The sequence below is a fragment of the Populus alba genome, chromosome 1, assembly GCF_005239225.2.
Source record: "Populus alba chromosome 1, ASM523922v2, whole genome shotgun sequence".
Taxonomy (NCBI): domain Eukaryota; kingdom Viridiplantae; phylum Streptophyta; class Magnoliopsida; order Malpighiales; family Salicaceae; genus Populus; species Populus alba.
The window spans coordinates 8,988,882-9,012,140 of NC_133284.1; the positions used below are offsets into that span (position 1 = coordinate 8,988,882).

Sequence of the window (23,259 nt, forward strand, 5' to 3'; positions counted from 1 at the left end):
ACAGTTATTCTTTTTGAAGTCTTCGGAACTCTCTGTTCTTAACGAACAAGAGGAACCCATAGGAAAACGAAAGGAACTCATGAAGAATCAACTAGTCTTCTCCTCTTAAGAGATATTGGCATTGTTTAGAGATTTGAATGCAACCACCCTAGCAGATGCCCTTATAAAATGCTCTCCTCCAAGGACTGCCATACAAGAATCATCATCTTTAGATGAGGCTGCACAGATTCCTTTTTCTTTAGTATATGCATGCATGAGGCAATAGATTGATAAATTTATATATTCTTACACTTATATTCATGATGGGATTGTTGAATGCAGGTCGAGGAAGGAAGAAAACAAGTAACTTACCTAATTAATTGGGAGAGGCAAGATCAGAAAGGTTAGTTTTGTTCATCAGGGGATCCAAACTCTAAGAAGCTCTGCATTCTCATGGGAGGCATCGGAAGCAGCCGTCAGCGTCCCACTTGAAACACCCTGCATGTTCCTGGGCTTTAGATTAACAAGCACCGCCACATTTCTATGTTGCAGGTAGTCAAGATCCCAATGGACTTAATCAATTTCCTAATAAGGACAAATATATGTTGCAATGTGCAAAATAATAAGGAAATTATGGAAGATCAGTTCCAACAACTTACTGATATCATAAAATAATCTGTATGTATGGAATATATCGACGAGTCCAAAATCACGTTGAAGTTTAGTTCCAACTAGTTACTTTGGCAGGTCAATCTTGAAGGAAGAACTTATCAGGATGTCCAGACCAAGGGATTTGCAATTTTGCAGATAAACGTATCATGTCTGATAATTTGAATCAATGAAATAACATAGACTCGTGCACAGAAGAAAGAGAAACAAGAAAAAACATAGACTAATATTTAATCATTTATGACATCATAAGCAATCTTCTTCTTCTCTTCTCATTTCTTTTTCTTTCCAACAAATAGCACATCCCCCTAATTTTATTACAAATAAACTTATTATTATAAATCTGGTCATCTCAACACTTAGTTTGTCAACATTCATGTTCTGATTCAAATTTTATTAAAGATTTTTCATTTCAAATAAGCAGAACTACTGATTTTTTATTCAAACTCAATTTTAAAAGTTAATTTTTATTGTATATTTTTGTAATATATGTATTTTTTTAGTGTTTACTTGTTTTATAGTTTTTTTCCCATATAAATTTATTATATGAATGTATGATTTGTATATATTAGGGTTTGTTTAAGATTTTATAAAATTATATATGTTTGTAAATTGATGAAATTTATTTTGAATTTGTGACTTAGGTGTTTTATGATTAAATAAATAATGATTTATTTAACGGGTTCATTTTATATTTTGTCAATTTTATTGTTGAGTTGAATTTTTTTGTAAATGTATAGAAATTTGAATTTATATAGATAAATGATAATAAATTTAGAGTACTATTAAAATAGATTTAATAAGTTTGAGTTAAACCAATATTTACAAATTTATTTAGTTTACATAATTAATTAATACATGATGTCATCGATATTTTATAAAGATTTGATATAATTTTGAGTTAAATAAGTGTTTGCAGACATAACATATAGAGAGAGGATTGAAATAAATATCATCTAGAAAATCTACAAACTTGAGATGATATATTCTTCATTTGTCGACTCGATAGAGCATCTATCCATACACATAATTGGTGTTATTGTATTATGTGTGTTAATGTGATTTTAAGTATTTGCAGGTTAATGAATAATGATACAATCTAGCAATAGAAATTGTTGTACACCGATGAAAATATCAACAAACTGCAAAGTACCAATGATACACCAATGGATTAAGTCTATCAGTATATTCCAGAAAGCGTTGGAATTGTTCCCTTCAATATGTCATTGTTTATTGTGTTCAATACAGAGTATATCACTAACAGATTAAGTCTGTCGGTATATTTTAGAAAGCATTGGAACTTTTCACTTCTCAATTAGATTGTTCATTGTGTTCAATATAGAGAATATCATTGCAAATTAAGTCCATTGGTATGTTCCAAAAAACATTAGATCTGTTAACCTCTTGATTGCACTGTTCGTTGTGTTTAATACAGAGGGTATCACCAACATATTAAATTCATCGATATATTATATAAAACATTTGAACTTTTCAATTACATTGTTCATGTTGTTCATTAAAAATACAAACGGAAAAACATTTATTTTTAATTTTTCAACTAGAAAGTTATTGATAATATTTGGCGGGTTTCTGAATTTTTTTTATTAAATTAAAAATTTCAATTAGACTTTATAGATAAAAACACCGATAAATACATTAAAAATACTAATATTTAATTTTTCAATGATAAAGTTATTCGTAATAAAAATTTTGTGTAAAACAAAACATATTTACGTAGGAACAAAAGAGAAATGCATGAATAGAGAAATGAAGTTTAAATTAAAAGATATATTTTTCCTTATTTATTTAAAATTATTAATTTTTTATAAAAAAAATTAATTTCATTTTTATTCAGAAGATCAAGCTACTAATAAAAGGACATGCTTCATTCAAATAAAAAAAAAATTGCATGAACACAAAGAATAATTTATTTAGCAAAACACATTTGCCTCACAGCATCGAGCTGGTATTTATCCACCTTGCTTCTAGACTGGCTTCCACTTTGTGCTTCCATGATTGCTTATTTGCATTTTAACTTTTTCCCAAACAAATTTTTTTCACCCCTTGCGTGCTTACATGAACTACCAAAAATAACTTGCCATGCGGTTTTAATACAGCAATAAAAAAAAAGGTGCACTATGTTTTTCTTTGCCCCCCTCTATTTTCCGGACAACATCATTACCTTCATTTGGATTGGTAAGACAATCGACCAAGTTTAATATTAAGTCTCTCCTTTTTCTTCCTCCATCATTTTCCCTTCGTTCTAGATCCCTTATTAGTTACCTCGTACTGTAGTGGAGGTAAATAACTAATATAAATTATAAATTATAAGAAAATCTTGTATTTTTTAAATGTAAATAAAAGATTTCGAGTTTCATAAAATATATATATAAGGGTTTTTTAAGATAAATTTCTTTTTTAATCATGTAAATATTATTTTAAAGTATTTTTTAAAAATAATTTCCAATAAAATTTTAGTTTTAAAATTAGGTGGATCCCGCTTTTAATTTAATCTTAAATAAGTTTATTTACCATGTTTTTAAAATAAATTTCTATCATCATTTTCATAAGTTAGACTTCATTTCGTAATTCATAGCAATATCAATATAGCTCCTTTTTTTTTAATAGAATTTTACTAGAGTTTACGATATATATATAACCCCTTAAAACATATGGAGAATTTAGTGTGCATCTAGGTAAATATTAATATTCATCAGAGTATTACAATTGTTGTTTTGCCCTTTCAAGAAAATACTTATGGCCGTGGTGTTGTGATAGAATGGTATTTTACTAAGGATCCATTGGTTATTAGGAGATTGATTAAGGATAATTTGATCTTTTTACCTTTTAAATGTACAATATAATGATTATATTGTTTTAAAAAGAAAAATATTTTAAAAAATGAAGAAATTCGGTCTTTTTACATTTTTAAAACGGACTCCATTTCCCTTATAACAAAAAAATTGTTAAATTTGCATCAAGGTGCTTTTTCATCTTTTCATGCTATTTTTTTTTTTTTTTGTCATTAACAAGTTAAGAGGGCGTGATTTGATCTTTTGAATAATATAAATATTATTATAACAAAAAAATTGTTAGTACATGCAGCGTCACCTCACCTCCAAAATGCATCACTGCTCGGGTCAATATTGAAAGTGTATTGTCATTCTCCTTGCAAAAGTGCCACGTTTGAGCACGGCGGAGCAACGGTTGGATTCATGGGGGTCTTTTTCTCTCTTTTTTTTTCCCTCTCTTTTCCTTGCCAAAATATAAAGATGTTAATTTTTTTTTTAGATTCCAATTTAATCTTTATTTTTTTAATAGTTATTTGTTCAAAAAGAATTTTATCTTTTTTTGATTGATTTTTTTTTTTTGCAATCTCACCCCTCATCATTTAATTTTTATATCGAATTAGATGTTTATTTTTTATTGATTTTTATTTTATTTTTAATCCTTTCTCTTTTTTTTTTTAATTTCATCCCTTAACATATGATTTCAAATTATTTTTATATCAAATTTAGTCTCAATTCTTTTAATTGTTATTTTTTTTTTGTTTTGGATCATTTTTTTTATTGCATTGTTTTTCAACTTCATCCCTAAACATTTTAAAGATTTAGAATTTTTGTTTTGCTATTTTTTAAGGTTTGTCATTTATAGGGTTAGTCTCGGACTCAGGACCAAGGTCACGTGTTTTGAAAGTTAACACGAGTTAAATTTGGTATTTTTTGAGTTATTTTTTTTAATTTGATTTTGTTTTAAATTTTATCCTTCAACGTTTGATTTATTGAAAATTAATCTTCGTGGTTTTTTTTAATCTTATTTCTTTGAAATTATCTCAATCATGTAACTATGATCACGGGATTAGAAAGTTAATTATTATTTTTCTAGTTTTGTCCTTCAATGCTGAGTTATTTCATAATTAAATTTTTTAGTTTTATTTAATTTGTTTTCGATGAAGTTATACCAATATTACAACTAAATTGCATATTTAACACGCTAAGTTAAATGGAATCGAGTTAGGTTTCTTTGACTTATTTTAAGTTGTTATTTTTTAAGTTTATTTATTATCATTTTATTTTTATTTAAATTATTTAAGTTTATTAATTGGTTATCATGCTTTTTTAGAAATGCTTATATCACCTTAATAATTTTTTTATATTGAAAAATCTATTCGGCTGTCATGTTGCGCGACCCTATCTATCGGAGGAAGTTGACACCTAGATTTTGTTACTGGACCCACAAAGGCCTCGAACTTACAAAGGTCGCTATTGTATTGTATGGGATTGGGAGAAAAGTGATGGCACGTTGAAGGGCAGTGGTAAAGGCCCGTTTAAGGATTTGGAAGGTTGTCTGTACTTTGTCACTTTTCTGGGGCCCATAAAGATAGTTCTCCATATCTATTAACATCATGGGGTTTGTTAATATATCAGACGGTTGCTATCGAATTCAACCGTTTGTCAAATGTATCATGTCATGTAATTTTTTTCATAAAGTTACTAAACCTGGTTTAATAAATTAAATTTAGAAACTCTTAGACTCACTTATTATTTAATCCAAGTTTCACATTAAATTTAATATAAGTTACATTAATTGTGTCTAGGTGTATGGATCTAAAAACAATATGACTGACTAATAAAATTATGGTTTGGATTTAAAAAAATCTCACAATAATACTTTTTAAAAATATTAAAATATATATATATATATATATTAGATTAACTTGGATCAATTTATAATAAACTGTAAAACTTGTGATTGGAGTAATTGATTTCACTAAGTTTAATAATATTTACTGTCATTTAATTATATGATAAAAAAATATAAAAATTATTTTAAAATCAACAAAATATTAAATAATTACTTCAAAAAAATTAATAATTTTTTTCACAGAGCCTCGATATTAAAAAAATAATATTGAAAAAAAAAAGAAAAGGTTAATGTCACACGCATAGCAATGAGTGGCCCAATATATTTAGGCCTTTAAAAAAGCTTATATATATATATATAATGAAGAGTCTTATACTTTTTATTTAAAATAATAATAATAATAATCCAAATAACATGTTAGTTGATACCAGCTCATAATCTAGCCACCATTGTGGTGGCTAAAAAATCAAGATGGGTTTTTTTGGGTCAAACACCATAAAAACCTTCCTAACACCCCAAAATCAATCAAAAATCAACAAATCAAAATGAAATTTGACCTATTTTGTCATGGATATTCATAGAAAAAACACATTGTCAACGAACTTCTATTAGCTAACGGGACATGTTAACACTAAAAATAGTAAGTTTTGTCATAAAAAAGATAATCAAATTAAATACTTTATCACTCCTTACTATTCTAAGAAGATTCTTTCTCCTATCTCTCTTAACTCATGGACTATAACAATCTAAACTAAAAGGAAAAAAAAAAACTACAACCATCCAAACTAAAAATAAAATAACCTATACTTTTAATAAAAACTATAATTTTATTATTTACACATTTATTTTTTATTTTGACAAAAAAAACATTTTTTAAAAGTATTATGACCGTACAAGTTTTAATTAGAAAATTAAAAAAGCACGAATCAATTATTTTTAAGCATGTATATGAAAAAATTCAAGAGCAATGAATTTGTGAAGATTATATATAAAATTTTATAATTAAAAAACAGATATTTTATTTTTATTAAATATTAATGAGAAAAATATTTTAAGAATTATATATATTGATCTAATACATAATTATTTACAAAAAAATTGATAATATCATCATAAAAATTATGATATTTTTAAAAAACAATGACATAATTAGATAATCACTCAAATATTATCTTGATAAATTAGTTTTAAATTTTTTTTTTGTTAAAAGTTAAAAAAAATATAGAAATAAAGGGATAGCTTGATAGAGAACATGTGTGCCTAGACCTAGTAAAATAAGTTAAAGGTTAAGCCTAAGTGTTTTTTTTTTTTAAAAAAAAAAACATAACATGTTATTCTCTATAATTACTTTAAATAAACATAAGATGATGTATCATTTATTTAAGAAAATAACATGTTGTTTTTTATTTTGTTTGCCAATCACTTTAAGTGATGATGTATCATTTATTTAAGAAAATGACATGTTTTTTTTTTTAATTTTGTTTTCCAATTACTCTGAATGATTGAAAAGTCAAGTTTTAAGTTTTGAAACTCTAAAAATTTAATTCTTAACTTGTTTTAAAAAGTATCTCTTAAATATTTTAAAAATCTCAAGAAACCATTTAAAACTTGAAAAAGCTAAAATGACGCAAAACTCCGACCAAGTCCAAAAAAACTTTTAAAGTCCTAATCTATATTTTACGGTATTTTCAAAGAAAATTACTGTCTTCCTTCAACTCTCATATTTAAAATGAATTCATTGATTCTAATATTGATTTTTTTTTTTTTATGGTTGAGACGCGGTTAATCAACCAATTTCTTTTCATCAACTACTTTTTGATAAATCCCCCCCCTGTTAAATTCCTTGAATTGAAATGTTTAGGACCGAAACATTTAAAAAACAGGAACCAAAATAAGAAATATGGGATCAAATTGTACCTTTTCACGCCCATGAACACAGTGAAATTGAAAAAATGGTTGTTGTTTTGAGTAGGTGTTTAATTTTGTCCATCTTGTTTTAAATTTTTTTAACGGATAAAATTATATTCTGCATTGTAAAATTGAGCAATATTTTAACTCGAGATGTTTTCTATTCGCAAAAAAAATTAATTACGAAATCAAATAATTGATCGAAGAAGAAAGAAGAAGCAGACATGAGCAGTCCCCGATGCTACCGGCTGTTTGAAAAATAGTGAAATGAAAAAAGAATCACAGTTTTTTTTAGTTTATAGTGCGCAGTGCAATGCAACAAGTAACGTGATAAAGCGGTCAAAGCGTTTACGAGAAAGAAGGGTAGTTCAACATGGTTCTGTGTCCCGTACTTGCATGAGTGCCACGTGAGTTTAACATGGGGATTGTAGCTGGGAACCAGTCGCGCGGTTTGCTTTTACATTTTAAATGTATTTAAAAAAAATGATTTTTTTTAAATTAATATTTTTTAATATTTTCAAATTTTTTTGATATATTAATATCTAAAATAATTTTAACTAAATAAAATATATTAATTTAATATATTTTCAAGTAAAAATTATATTTTAAAAAAAAATATATATATTTTTTGTTAGTAGAGTAAAAAGAATAATAATATTAGTTTGGGTTACCCTAGAAGGCGCAGGCCTAGACCCTGGCTCCAAGGCAGAGAAGGAAGAGTGCTCAGTCAAACCTGCTTTCCTTTGTGTTTTCTTTTTCACTATCCACGTTTTTAACCTTTCACTCCATCTGAATTGTGTCGTGGGAGTCTCTCATTGTTCAAATCTAGCACCCAACTTTAGTTCACTTAAAAAGAGTTCAAGAGAAAATATCGAGGGATATCTGCTGGTTCGATTTTAATTTTATTTTCTAGAAATTAGAATTTTATAAATTCTAAAACTATTATTGTTTTATATAATTATTAATTTCAGAAATCATAAAAATAATTAAAATATATATAAGATGACTGTATATCCACATTATTATTATTAATAATAAAAAAATTCAAGAGAAGAAACAAGATCGTCAAGCTCAGTTCAGCAGCGACCAATTTAGAAGGTTGTAAGATGTTCTCAAAGAGTAGAGCCTGCATAGCGTATGGGGTTAACAATATCCTAAACTATTTGGCTCAAAATGCCAATTCTTTTAGCTTCTTACGTTAATTCTCTCCTCAAGAACTCCAGTTTGAGTCATCAGAGAATTTAGACTTGCTATACAATTAATGGAACTGCAGGCAGGCACTCTTAAAAATGAAACGGAATACTAGTTTCACTATATCTTAATATATATCACTTGTGTCATAGCTAGCAGCCTCTCCTTAAAAAATTTGAATGTTAGTGATAATATAGTAATTTTATTGTTCTATCAAATATAAAAATATAAAAAATCCTTGTGTAGAAGGTATTGAATTATTTTATTCTAGGATTATATTATTAATCTTACTATAAATATAATTACCAAAATAACTTTGCACAATTCTTAAAAAATATTTATGTAAAAGATTAACTTACCCAAAAACAAAAACAAAAGATAAAATAACCAAATAACAACAAAGTCAAGATAAATAAATAGTATTATGTGTCTTAAAATACAATAAAATCCCTAGAAAAATTAGTGTTTTGGACATTTTAAAAAAATAACGAATAAACACAACAAAAAGAACATTTTTTGGACATTTTTTGTTGTTGATGAAATAGCATATATTTTAATAACACGAACTAGACATCAATTGAATTACAGTGCAAACTGATACATTCTGCAGCCTCCATGGTAGATGAGCTAGATAACAAATTCTATGTGGATTAGTATTGATTATCAAGCTCGCCATAATTAATAAAGGATGTGCACACTTTTTTATGTAAGCATTCAAGACTTTGTTCTACAAAAAGACTTTCTCAATGCAGGAAGCCACAAGATGGATCAAGGTTATTCTCTCCGGAAAGAATCAGACAGGACCAACAGTGGCAGTAATACACAGATGATGTCAACTTTGAAACTCCATTTTATGATAATGGTTCTGTCATAAATTCGTTGGACGACCCCGTATAACAGTTCTTGGAAACTGTCCCCAGATCTGAAAATGGAGCAGCGGGGGATCGTGCAAAGATGTTTCTACCCTAACAAAGGTTGGATGTGTGCTTGAAACAGAAAATTTTGGCAATTGGAAAAACAGACCAAGTAGAACAATACCAAGGAGGAGACAAGACCAGCGTCCTAATCGAGGTGAAGAAAATGAAGAATCACACTAAAAGAATACCAGAGCAAAGAAAAGAAAAGAGAAGACAAATAAAGGCAAGGTTTTTCTGCCCAAGATAGAGGAGGCTTTTTGCTTATTATTTATTTGCTAATTTATATTAAGTTATCTTGTTTATGAAGTGAATTGTAGTTTTTCTAAAAGTGTGCTATTTCGGTTTTTTTTTTTTTTCTTTTCTTTTTTTGTGTAAAGGTGTTTTTCCTCCAAAATCTCTAGAATATTGTGCTAATTTTAAAAAAAAATCCAAAAAATTGCTTCCTAGGATCTCCATCACATGTTTAATAGTGCTGTTCCAACCTTTCCATGCTATGATTATATGACTCAGGGCTGTGTGTGTGTGTGGGTGTCTATATATATATATATATAGAAAGCATTTACTCTCCATCTTATCCTGGATATTTGCCTGTAATTTACCAAAAGGTAGAGTGATCGATAAAGAAGGATTATATAGTACAACATTATAAAAGTTGACATAATTGAGCAGCCTAGTTCCATTTCAAACGTGCTTCCTTTACTGCTTTAACTAGTTGAAAACTTGAACAAAAGGCAAGGGGCAGACACACAAGAACGCAAGTAAAGACAACGGATCTGGACTCGCCAATCAAATTACCTTGTCAGTAACCAAACACAAAGGGATGGTAGTGGATAACTGAAGAAATCGGAACACTTTTTACATTGGTCAAATCAAATCCTTAACTTTTAAACTGGATCAAATTAACCCCTTTACTTCTAATTGTCGGAAAATTCAATCCCTCTATCTAATTTTCTTTGTGATACTACATAATGGGTTATCAGAAATTAATCTACAATAAGAAATTCTCGAGACCAACAAACCCAACTCAATATTTACACCAACAAATCTTAAGATTGTTTGGGTTGAACAAATGGTCAGTTTTGAAATATATTCCCATATGAACTATACATTTTAGGATGGAAAATGGTAGTCGGAAGGTCTCATTCAACGATGCTGTTAAGGTTGCCGTCTAATCCGTGTTTTATAATTTTTAGATTATTTTAATGTATTAATATTAAAAAATAAAATAAAAATATTATAAAAATATATTTATATATAAAAAATATTTTCAAAAACTGCTATTACTATATTTAAAGTAACTTTATTCGCTCCGACTGTAAGTAGTTAAAGTAGAGGTGATGCTGTGCTGGTTTAACACGCCATAGAAATTAGAATATTGACCGAAATGTGAAAACTAGATGGACTGACCACAAGTAAGAGTACTCCTTACAGCCATTTATTATACGGCATCCGTATGTCAGCACAACTGTAACTTCATCTTTACATTTTGATTTTTTTAAAAAAACAAATAATACAGTTTGGTAAAAATCTGAAGTGAATAGCATGGGTTAAAAAAAAATGGTATATTTTATAACCAAATAACGGTTGTGTTAACATGAATAAAAATTAATCTAAAATTTTATTCTAAAAAGATGATTTAAGATTCAAAAACCAAGGAAAACAAATATAAAATGATGTGTTGAAAGAAAAAAAATAGTATGAATTTATTTTTGATACACCAGACCAGATGATATTATTAAAAAAATCTTAAAAAGATAATATATTAAAAGAATATCAAATAAAATTATAATTAATTATGAATTTTATTCAAGATTAATTTATTTTTGACTATGATATTGTTTGGTTGTGTTTTAAGACATGGTTATGGTTAGAATAGTCGGTAAGATCTTTCTTTATGTCAAAAAAGTGTATTACCGAAGACCCCTTCTTTGTTTTTTTCTCTTCATTTTCTCTCTCGCCACATCAGTTTTTCTATGAATCTTATACTTTTACAGTTGAATTTTTATAAAATTGTAGAATTATCCTGCACGAGACTGTGTTTTTGACTAAACGACGCTACTGAGAGAATACCAATAGTATATAAACTGTGATATTTCATAATTATTTTTTAAATCCAAAAGAACCCAACATTTCTGAACAATCCTATATCCTACCCTCTAGAATTTCTGACTCTCAGACTGGTTTCACATGACTAACCTGCAACACCCTCAAAAGTCAGGACAAAATAAAAGCCAACCTCCCTTTCCCTCTCTCTTTCTGTCGTGGTAAAAAAGCTTACTCCTCTCTGCCACCCTGCCACCCATTTTCAGGTACTATTGCAGCTCCCATTCACCTAAGCTAACCCCCTCATTAACTCTCTCACTCAAAAAGATTCCTTCCTTTTACCCTCGTCTCCCCCTTCTCCCTCTTATTAGACAACCACCGACTCGCTCAATTATTTCCCTTCCATTATTCTGGCTCTCCCAACAATGGAAGCTTTTAGCTTGCTCAGGTACTGGAGAGGTGGTGGCGGTGGTAGTGCTGCTATCAGTGGTGGTGGTGGGTGCGGTGGAGATGGTTATTGTAACGTACGCGCCACTAAAATTGTCACTGCTGTGTCTCCAAGCAGAGCGGAAACTGATGATGAGAATGATGACGATGATGGGCCTTTTTTTGACTTGGAGTTTGCAGTTCCTGATGAAGAAGAGGAGGGAGGAGACGGCAAAGAAGCGAACAAAGGAAACAATGGGGCTGATTCTGAAGAGGAAAACGATGCTGCTGACACTTCAGACGAGGATGAGGTTGAGGATGATGACATGGACGAAGAGAGGGAGATTAATTTCACTCTCTCTTCGGCTTCTAGCAATGACAGGAGTGATCTAAATCTTGCTCTTTCTCCTTCTGATGACTTGTTTTTCAAAGGAAGGCTTGTGCCCATTGAGCCATCTTCACTTGAGCCAAACTCAAAATCCTCTCAGTTCTCGGTGTCTTTCCTAAAATCTGCTGTAAAATTTCGCATATTCATGTTGGGATTAAAGAAGAAACCAAACACTACAACAACAAATGAAAAGGCAGAAGCTAATGTGGTGCCGGCATTAGCTTCTTCTACTCCCGAACTGCAAGGGGAGAAAGATGAGGAAAATGGCAAGCAGAGTAAGCTTTTTACTGTGAAATTTAAGGTTGAGGAAGTTCCTGTAATGTCTTTGTTTACTAGAGAGAATAGCAAAAGTATCAAGTCATCGCAGAAGCAGAATTCTACAGAAGAATCAACTGCTTCAGCTGCTGGTGTTGCTTCTTCTGATGAGAAGCTGAAATTTTCAAAAGATGTAATGCAGAAGTACTTACAGAAAGTTAAGCCTCTTTATATCCGTGTTTCTAAACGGTATGGAGAGAAGCTGAAATTCTCTGGTCAATTAAGTTTAGGCTCTGGGCAAAAAACACCGACTGCTCCGCCGCTATCCACGGTGACCCAGAAAACAACAGCGGCTGATAAAGTTGAAAAGGAGAAGGTAAGTGTGGAAGATCCGGCAGTGGCAGTGCCCGATCACAAGGGTCGAAAACAGGGGAATTTGCCCTCTGGGTTGAGGGTTGTGTGTAAGCATTTAGGGAAAAGAAGATCAGCTTCGTCGGCGGCGGTGGCAGCGGCTCCTCCAGGTCCTGTTTTGTCAAATAGGAGAGATGATTCACTGTTGCAGCAACACGATGGGATCCAGAGTGCTATTCTTCATTGCAAGAGATCATTCAATGCTTCTCGAGGTAAAACAGTCATTTATTTAATGACTCTTAATTACTTTAACCAAATACTATGGTGCAGTAGTTAACCAATTCTGTTCCTGTTTCTGTTTCTGTTCCTGTTTTGTTGGGTTTTGCAGATTCTGATTCTTCTGTGCTATCAAGGTCAGTGAGTGATCCTTCACATGAGAAATCAATAGAAATAATGTCAAGTCATCAGATCATGAAGGGAAAGGTTCTTCTGTGGACCCAAAGAAGGCAGGAAAATGAGATTGATTGATCAGAGATTGATGATGATCTTCTGAGGATTCTGTAAAGAAAATGATGATTTCTGAAATCAGTTATCAGTCCACTCTGTTTTATTTTTTTAATTTTATGAACTTGCTCGTTTGTAAATATGCCTTCTTTTGGAGGAGATTTTGGATAGTGATTCAGTTTGATGGCTAGCTACTGAATCAGTAGTTTATGAGTACTTTGCTAGCTATTACTACTCTGGATGTGAAAGGGTTCTTAGGCTTGGTTCGGTAATAGTTTCAACCTTGTTAAAAACATCGAAAAGATGTTTTTTTGAGGTGCTAACTGCAAGTTGCATCTAAAAACAAGCGGGCACTTGTTAATGTTTATATATCTATTGAACTTCTGAAATCAGTAACATAGCTAGCAGCTGCGTTGCGTTCTTGCCTTGGCCCATGGCAAATATCTCTCGGATTATGGCGATTTTTCCGACGAGTCGATTATGAAGAAACAGAAAATGAGTAACATGTGTGTAATGATCCATGAAAATCTTTGGATTTATTTGAAGGGCCCTCAATCCTCAAGTCAGGATATAAGAGGTGTCTTTCGTGGTCAGAGAAGTCGGGAAAGTGGAAACCTGAACAGGAAAAAGATTTTCTTTTGTTGAAGTAAGAGAGAGCAGAGACATCGAGAGAGTGAAGATGCCATATCTCTCCCCGCTATAAAAAATTAAACAAATCCCCTTTGCCCTCTCTCTTTTTATGGTCTCATCATAATCTTGGAATTAGGGAAGGTTGGTGATGATGTCGATGCAACCCCCATTTATCTGTGCTCTGAAATAACATTGGAGATTAAATTTGTCTGCTTGTGCCAGGCTTGGCCCCAACCAAGCTGCTGCTGCTTTTACTACTCTGCTGTACTATCTTGTGGCAAGCCTTTTGTCGTTTTGGATAGTAATAAGATTCTGCGTGGCCTCTCCTTTTCTTTAAGCCTAGGCTAGCTAGCATCTACTAGCTTAATCTAAGGCCGAAAAATTGCTAACCCAGTTATTGTTCATGGAGAGGCTTAGCACATTCCTTTTCAACACCACTTTTTGGGTCACCTGTTTTTGCATTGAAGTTAATATTTTAAATTAATAATGAATTAATTATATGTTGTGTTTAATTTGGATTAAGTTTTCAAATTAAAAATTTTATGTAATAATATGATTAAATAAACTTGAATTATAACGAATTACATATCTTATTGAATTCTTGATAATTCAGACAAATCTTGTAATGCACAGGGAAGAAGTTTACGTTTAAGGTCAGCTGTATTGTCTTATGCGTCTGAGCAGAGAGGGAGACCTCAACCTAAGAATCCATATCATCTGGGAATTGTGTCAAGTAACCTAACAACAAGGAGTTTCGCTCCCAATTCTTATCCCATATGGTGGGATTGTTGTAAAAACAGTCCTTTCACATCTCCAGTTGTTCTCTGGTGAAAGGAGCGGGAATGGGGGTAAAGCCCAACCTCGCCGAGGTGGGTGTGTCGGAGGCCACCGTCTTCCTTGGTCCCTAGGATGATCAAGGAGCATTCTTCATCTGGACGGAAATACTATGCGGCACAGTGTAAGTCCTTGTATGAATGTGTTGATGGGGCTGCTGCCCAGGCGATCCATTCCAACCACGGTGGTCGGATTATTGGAGGAACTCTACCCTTCTTTCTGGCTAGCCTTATAGCAACACCATCCAAACTCATCGGACGCTTTTCTTTTCTGATCTCTTTGAGAGTCGACACATTTATGGTGTGTTTGATATTATGATAGTTGTTGTGATTTGAAAAAAATTGTTTTATAAAAAGTACTTTTAGTTGAGGCTGGTTTCAAAAAATAGATATTTGGTTAAAACTGTGGTTGAAATTGAAATTAAAGAAAAAATAATTTAATATGTTTGGTTCAAAAAAATACTTTTCAAATTAAGGTTATAAAATAATTAAAATATATATATATTAATATTAATGATTTTTAATTTAAATATTGTAAATTTAACTACTTTATTACATCATGAAATAAATAATATTGATATCAAATATTTTTTATTATTCCATTAAACTATATGCAATATCATCACATATGAAATCTATCCAACAAGGACTATATTTTTATGGTTTCTTAAGCACGTAATAACAAAAACTGAATTTTTTATTACGTTATCAAGCGATCTCCTTCTAATTTTTTGAATAAAACACAGTTAAAATAAAAATAAAAACTGAATTTTTTTTTACTAGGCCGGGCCTGGTAATAACATAATTGGAATTGCGATCAAATTTCACAAATGCTATGTCATCATGCAATATCCTTCTAATTTATAGTGTTATTAAATTTAATTTACCTTAAACTAATTAAAAAAAAAAACAAAAAAAAATATTGTTCACATTCACGTGAATAATACGAGTGCAATTAATTAACTGTACAGTTTTTCGAGAAAAAAAACTGTTCACATGAATAGTGCGCATTGGAGTAATGCTCCACTGTAGAGGTTACTTTCTTACCACGAGAAGCAGCAAAATGTGGCGCAGCAGTGAAAATTAGTGGGTCCCACCAGTGAAAATTATCTTTTTCTCTGTTAGCAAACACTAAAAAATATGGTTACAGATGAACCTCACCCACAATCACATTCCCAAATAGCATCTTAGAGCGGTAAAGGATGAGCCAAAATCTACAAGACTTTAACACAATTTTCCAAAAGACATGGCCGCTACCATTTTGTAAGAAGACATTAGAATGATCCTCGCCTGGAAATTTCTGAAGAAATGGCACTTTTAACACTCCACCTTGGGGCATTACACCGCAGAATCCCACAACTAATGTTCTCTTTATGAAGACATTATTTTGAATGGATAAATTCAAATGTCGTATTCGGGGTTTCAAGGGACAAGGGGCTTACCATTAACCATGCTACGTATTGCGATTTTATTTATTTATTTGTTTTTATGAATATGAATTTAGATTTATGGATTCTGGAGCAGTAATGATAGAGAAATTGGGGTCTCGGTGATTGAAACTATCATATTTACATGTCCAAGGTGTCCTTTTGAGGGAGGGCCCAAGTTGACCCAAAATTACAGATGTGGAAAAGTAACTCACATCTTTTTTAATCGGTGGCATGAGATGTGAGAAAGCCCACCCTGTTCTCGTAACCTTTTGTTTTAAATACCAGGTCCAATAATTTCATATATATATATATATATATATATATATGTGTGTGTGTGTGTGTGTGTGTGTGTGTGTGTCATTCGCCTTGGCCTTACCTTTTTTTTTTTCAGTAAAAAAATATTATATTGATTCATTTACTCTTCACATGTTTAATAAATAATATTATAAATTTAATATTTTTTTAATTATTATATATCTAATATAAAAATAATAATACTAATAATAAATTATTCATGAAAACTTGATTTTTTTAATTTTAAATAGATTTTGGCCATAATTATTTCACATTTATGATTTTTTTAAAATTTCAATCATACATATATAATATGGAAATAATTTTTTAATATTTTTTAACTTGTTTTAAAAATGATAGTTTTTTTTAACTGGAACAATGGTTCTAATTAAAACCTTGTATTTGCTGAGATTTAAAAAAAAAAATATGTTGATAAGAAATTAATTTTAGACTTGAGATATATATGTTTTGTGCTTATTTAAAATGACTTGAATTTTTAACAAATTAATATTGTTATATAATTTTAATAAATACCTTTTGAATTATTATATATCTAGTATGAAAATAATAATACTAATAAAAATTGCTCATGAAAATTTGATTCAAATTAGTTTTTTTTTATATATATAAAATAGATTTTAAACATGGTTTTATCTTATTTATGTTTTTTTTTAGCTTTTAATCAAATATAAAATATGAATATACTATTTTGATATTATTCTAACTTCCTTTAACAATTAATAAATACTTTTTTATATATAAAAACAATGATTTCAGTTAAAAACATTATATTCACTAAGATAAACAAGAAATATGTTAATAAAAAAATTGATTTTAGACTTGAGAAATCTATGTTTTATTATGATTATTTAAAATGACTTACATTTTTAACAAACAAAAAAAAATATTCTATAATTAGATAATTTTGTTTTTGCAAGGATGCATGCTATCTTTATCTTGTCTTCTTAACTCAAATTTTGATTTAAATCAACAAATTTATTATTATTTATTGAAACATATATTATTTTATTGAATCACATATTAATTTTTTATTTTGTAATGAGAATTTATTTCAATGGATTTTTTTTTTAAAATGAATCCATTTTCAAATTTAAAAACAATGCTAAAAAATTCTCCCCTAAACAATTTTTCTACGTTGAAAAGTTTATAATACTCAGAACTTAGCGTAGGAACTATCAACGAAATAAAACAAACAGAGAAAGGAAGAAACTTTTCCTCTTTTTTTATTCCACCGAGATCCTAGGTAGACTATTCTTTAGTCATGTTTCCCCTTTTCATACCTCTTGAAGGTTTGCTATGAAAAGAGGTGTGCTGGAATACTTGAAGTCATACACAATTGGATTACGAGTGTCTGTAGGGTTGAAATTAATACAAACTCGTACTTTATTTTCAATGTTTATGGATGTTTTAGAGTGAATTTCAACATGTTATTTTATTAAAGTTTGATATTAAAAATAAATTATATATATATATATATATATTAGTTTAATATATATCAAAGTTAAAATATATATCAAAGTTAAAATTTTGCAAAATCCCATAGGTCGTGTTTTAGAATTTCCACATAACGCACGAAATGAACTTAGCAACTAGTAATTCAAACTTAAAATGTCTGTATTTTGACCGCAAACCATCTATGTTGACTTGAGGATTACTCAACCAATGGCCTCATTGATCAACTGACCAGTAAGGGACCTCCAACAGAGATTCTGAACGTCACATGGAAGTATTCTTTTGGTTGTTTTCTCCAAGCACGAAATTTCCTCCAACGACTTTCTTCAATATTTTAGTGCCGACTCTCGAATATACGGTAACAAATACTGTTTAAATGCATTTAAGTTTACATAAACTATAGGATATTTTTGGTGTTCTTTGCAATGCAAAATCTGGGAATTGAAAATGTTCTTTTCACCCCCATCTTTACCATTCCACCACTCCAAAAAGCATGGTCTAAGCACAATGAATACTTTCATCGGATTATGGCAAGGAAATGTCCCCTTTTTTGAGATGGACGAACAAAGACTTCCAATTAGGCTTGTGATTAAGTAAAGATTTGATGTAAGTAATTTTATTTGAGCAAACCCTGCTCTTCAAGTACAAATTCATACAATATTCTTAAAAAAGAAAGAAATACAAATGAAGGGTACAAAATCCCAGTGATTTCTCCTATATAAATCTATAAAGGTAAACTGTCGCTTACGGAGACTGCTATTTAGCAATCCATCAATGAACGTATAGCATAAAAGCTGCAACAAGAGGAATTGTCGCAGTAAAACGTGAAAACTACACTATAGTGTGCTTATTTGCCAAGATGTGGTTTGCAATTACCTCCTTGAATCGCCTGACTTGTAAAATTATATGTCATGGTGCAGTTTACTCTCACCACAAGGTATTTCTTAATAATTTGGAGTATCCTCACCTTGCCACGAATTACTGTATTGCTGCTCATGGTCAATTTCCCTACCGACACTATGTCACTCGTCAAGTTTGGAACGCCCGATAATCTGTTAGGAATTAAATCTACCGTGACGTTCATATGTAGCGTCCGTCTCGCCTTGGCCTTGCCTGGCGGAGTAGTAGCCTCACCCACCATCACGCCACCGCAGTAAACAGTAGTTGTACCGTTGTTGAATTTGAATGCGGCTGCATTGGGATTTTTGACGGAGACATCAGCTAGAAGTGTAACGTTCACATCAGTCCGAAGAGTCCCATTAGCAAGCTCTAGCCGCTGCACCGATACCTTGTTCATCTTGATCACAGGATCGTCGACTTGAAAAACTGTGAGGACTAAAACTACAATGGTCGTAGCAAGGATTAATAAAATGGCAGTGATGCAGCCACAGCACTTTATGCAATTTCTCCGGTGAGTTTTCGATAGCGTAGGCGCGTCTTCTTCTTCAACGCTGCGGATTCGGAATGCTGCCGGAGCAAAGGGCTTGGCCTGCTCTGTCTCTGCCATGACCGAACTCAAGAAGGGAACGATTGAATTTTCTTGTTTTCCTTGTTGCAATTTGTTAAATCTTGTCCATATTGTTTGACATGTAACTGTCAGTGAAGCGTATCGTCAAGCCTTCTATGTTCGGTCCCAACGCGTTTTTAGGGGGTGCACGTCTTGACTCTTGACTTTGAACTATTAACAATGAATTTTAACAAAGGCTAATGAGCGTTATAATATAATCCATAGAACCTTCGGTATGTTAATGATGATTTTAATACAAGCTAATAAGCATTATAAAATAATCCAAAACATTATTGGGTTGTATAGCTAGATATCAAGGTCCTCTCGATGTAGATTCTAGTTGTCTTTGAGAGAGGCGATGATAGGCCTCTCGTCCAAGAAAAATAAATAAATCATGGTAATTTTTTTTTTATAAAAAAAGTTAGTATGGGAATTATGTTTTTGAAAAAATCATGGGTACATTTCAACCTATCCCTTGAAGTTTATATATTTTCTTATTTTTATCTAAAACCTTTGATTTGTTGCAATATTCACACCTTATAGTTTTCATTTTAGTTCCAATCAACCTCCATATATTTCATTTTTGTTTTAATTTCTTCCCTCCGTCCATTTCCATCGGGTGTTTCAATTTTAATTCCATCCTTGAAGTTTATAAAATATCTCAATATCATCTAAAAAGTTACGAAAAAATTATCGAAATAAAAACGGAAAATTAAAAGAAGATTTTTTTATTTATTAAAACAATATGATAAAACTTGAGACAGAGGGTTAGTTTCTCAATAAATTAACAAATTCTACCAGCTTCAATTCTCATTTAGCAACATCATCTTTTCCTTTATCAATAATATAGTTAAATAAAAATAAATATTCATTATTTTTTTCAAATTCATGTTCAAGATTTTATTGAAGAGTTGGATTAAAAGTGTAGATATGATAATGCTAGTCATAGAGTGTATCAGAGACAATTACAATAATGGTTGATACTTTTTATTAAGAATATATTTTCTATTTTATTTATTTTTAGCATGATTTTATTTTAGTATTGTCAAAGAATTGCTGGATATTGTTGGAAAAAAATATTCCTTAATGGTTTTTTCAATTTCAAATTTTTTCCCTTCTTACCTCTTAGATTATATTAAGATATTATATAGACTTAAAAAATGAAATTGAGATTTTTAGGGAGTGAAACAAATATGAAAGATAAGTATTAGGTAAATTTGGGAAAATACATAAACCTCAAGGGGATTAATTAGAGTTACCCACAAATCATTTAGCTTGAGATGAAACTTCTCGTCGAAATCGAATTTGTTTTCTTAAACAAAAATAATAATCTTGAACTAAATGATAAAATTATTATTCCTCGAAGGTAAAAGTTCGAAGGCTTAACCCTGCGCGTTGGACCAAATTAACTTTTCATTTAAGCCTACAGAAAAGCTTAATTTATAGCTCAGTTGGCTGCATGTTAAGATGAAAAAGTTGCCAGCCCAGGCGTTGCACGCCAGGCCTCGGGATTAAGACTATCATTGTTCGTCTTACATTCTTGTAAGCTTAACACAACTTACAAGCCCAGGCAAAGGAATCGGACATTTTGGTTTTTCTCTGTCTTATAAACAAAGCCCATTTCTGTGCCTTGAAAGTTATTCCTTACCAATTCTCTCTTATTATAATTGAAATAAATAAATTAAATTTACATGATTGAAAGAGATAAAATTTAAATAATTAATTTTTTATATTATCCTTATTATCTTCATCGACAGTATTAAGGAATAAAAAAAAAAAGGGTTAGATATGTATTTTGAAAAAAATAATTTCTCTGATTTGTCTTTATAGCATTTGTCTTTGTAGTATTTTTAAAAACCGAATTTATTTTGAAATTCAATTCTTAATTTTTAAGAAGATTTCAAATATAAAATTTCATAGCGGGATTTGAACGCTCAACGCAGGTGGAAGATACAATCGTTGCTCTTCGAGGCTGCGTGCATCATTTGGAGAATATTTCTCTGGCAAGTTGTTCGGTCTATATATTAGATAATTTCCATGGAAATCTTTATGGAAGCGTGGCAAAACTCATCAAGCTGGGCGGGACATGAAATATATAGGACTGATGAGAGCAACAACGAAAGAAATTAATAGAAAAAAAAAAAAATATATAAATATAGTTCATCAAAAACCCTACGATCTCTCGGGGGAGAATCACATGGTTAATCACCTCGCTTTCGATTTGGAGACAAACCGTACGTGTATCGTTTCCATTAGTCACTGCAAAATCCTGAGGTACATGTCTTTCTTTCAGGGCGTCTTTCTCCATCACAGAGCTGCCAACGTGGCCCACGAAGTAACTTGGATGCATTGAGATATTTTTTTTTTTTGGAAACACGTTGCAGGACATGGATGCCTAGAATTATTGACTTATCATGGGCACTCGCACAGCTAGGAGTTCTATGTTAAGAAGCTGATTGATACAAGATGAAAAAATTAATTCAGAGCTTTCATACTGCGAGTTAATTAAAAAGTACTTTTTTTAGGCATCAAAAGACGTAATTTATTTTGAAAAACTTGGTGCTCATTGTTTTATGTTTCAGCTCTGTATTTGATAGCATAAAATTCGCTCAAATATTGGGATTTGAATGAGTGAAATAAGGCGAAAAATGAAAATGAAGATTTGGTCAAGCAGTTCTAGTTCTTTTTAAAAGCAACGGAATGAATAAATCAAGTGAAATCACAAAAAAAAAAAAAAAAACAGATTTGATTTACTAAAAATACACAGATATTCCAGAAACCTTTTATAGACAACAAAATAATTATACAACTCCCTCACACAGTTATACATTTAGCTAGTTGCATTCCAAATCTTGGATTGAACGGCTAGTCAAATTAAGATTCATTCCACAACTCATTACTGCAGTCCTGTTCTTCACAATTCCAAACAAACGGACGTCTCCTTTCAACTTGGCATAGCTGTTCATCTTCAACATCCCAGAATTAATATCACTACTTATGTTCTTAGCTACGGACAGACTGCCTGATGACCTGATTTTCACGACAACATTCATCCTCCTTGTTTTTCTAGCTCCAACCCGCCCGCTCCTCAGTTTTGCTTCACCGACTACCATGCCCTTGTACAGAGCACTAGACCTAGTATTCTCAAATTTGAAGCGAACAAAGTTTGAGTTCTTGACACTCACCTCGGCTGCTAGTGTCATGTTGAATGAAGGGACTGGATTGTTACCGTAACTTAGATGTTCGACGGCAACCGAGCTTAATTTAACACGCGGTGTTCTTGGCGTCACAATTATTGCAAAAACTAGGATGATTGCACTCAGGATGACAATCAAAGCAAGAGAATAAAAAAAACATTTGCCACTTCTTTTTTGCCGTAGCGCTTTGTGTTGGATCGTGGCATACTCTTCGTCGCTTCTCTGGTAAGAATTAGCTGGTGCTAATGGAACTATCTGATTGCTGTCGGACATTTTGCTCGAGCTTGTAGTTGTAGAGGGTTAGTTGCTCTTTAAGATTTTAAGAAACTGTGTCTCTTGTTTTTTACGCTATAATAATCTAATATGCAAGTGGATGTGGCATTATTGTTGAATCACTTTTTATATAGTAGTAATAGCAGCATTGAAGAGAGGAGGCATCAGCCATTCTGCCATGTTCAATTTTCAGTAACCTTTGGTGGACCAGTTCGATGACGTGGTGGCGCCACTATATTTTAACTTGGGAGTAATTGGGCCCATGATGAGGCCTCACGATTTTTTCTTTTTAATAATTGAAATATGATTTTATTAAGAAATGCAAGGTTATTTTATTTTATTTATTA

The 23,259-nt window shown here is 31.0% G+C and overlaps 3 protein-coding genes across 3 annotated transcripts; 1 reads left to right on the plus strand and 2 right to left on the minus strand.

Moving 5' to 3' along the window:
* The first annotated feature begins 11,494 nt into the window (after positions 1–11,494).
* On the plus strand, positions 11,495–13,507 carry LOC118033759 (probable membrane-associated kinase regulator 2). Its single transcript, XM_035038855.2, has 2 exons — positions 11,495–13,043; positions 13,160–13,507. The coding sequence occupies exons 1-2, from the start codon at positions 11,777–11,779 to the stop codon at positions 13,297–13,299; spliced, it is 1,407 nt and encodes a 468-aa protein (XP_034894746.1). The 5' UTR covers positions 11,495–11,776; the 3' UTR covers positions 13,300–13,507.
* A 5,199-nt stretch (positions 13,508–18,706) lies between these two features.
* Positions 18,707–19,442, minus strand: LOC118033881 (late embryogenesis abundant protein At1g64065). The gene is made up of 2 exons (XM_035039017.1): positions 18,812–19,442; positions 18,707–18,729 (listed from the first exon to the last, which is right to left on the minus strand). The coding sequence occupies exons 1-2, from the start codon at positions 19,440–19,442 to the stop codon at positions 18,707–18,709; spliced, it is 654 nt and encodes a 217-aa protein (XP_034894908.1).
* A 2,776-nt stretch (positions 19,443–22,218) lies between these two features.
* LOC118033758 (late embryogenesis abundant protein At1g64065) lies at positions 22,219–22,983 on the minus strand. The gene has a single exon (XM_035038854.1). The coding sequence runs from the start codon at positions 22,910–22,912 to the stop codon at positions 22,277–22,279; it is 636 nt and encodes a 211-aa protein (XP_034894745.1). The 5' UTR covers positions 22,913–22,983; the 3' UTR covers positions 22,219–22,276.
* Between the last annotated feature and the right edge of the window lie 276 nt (positions 22,984–23,259).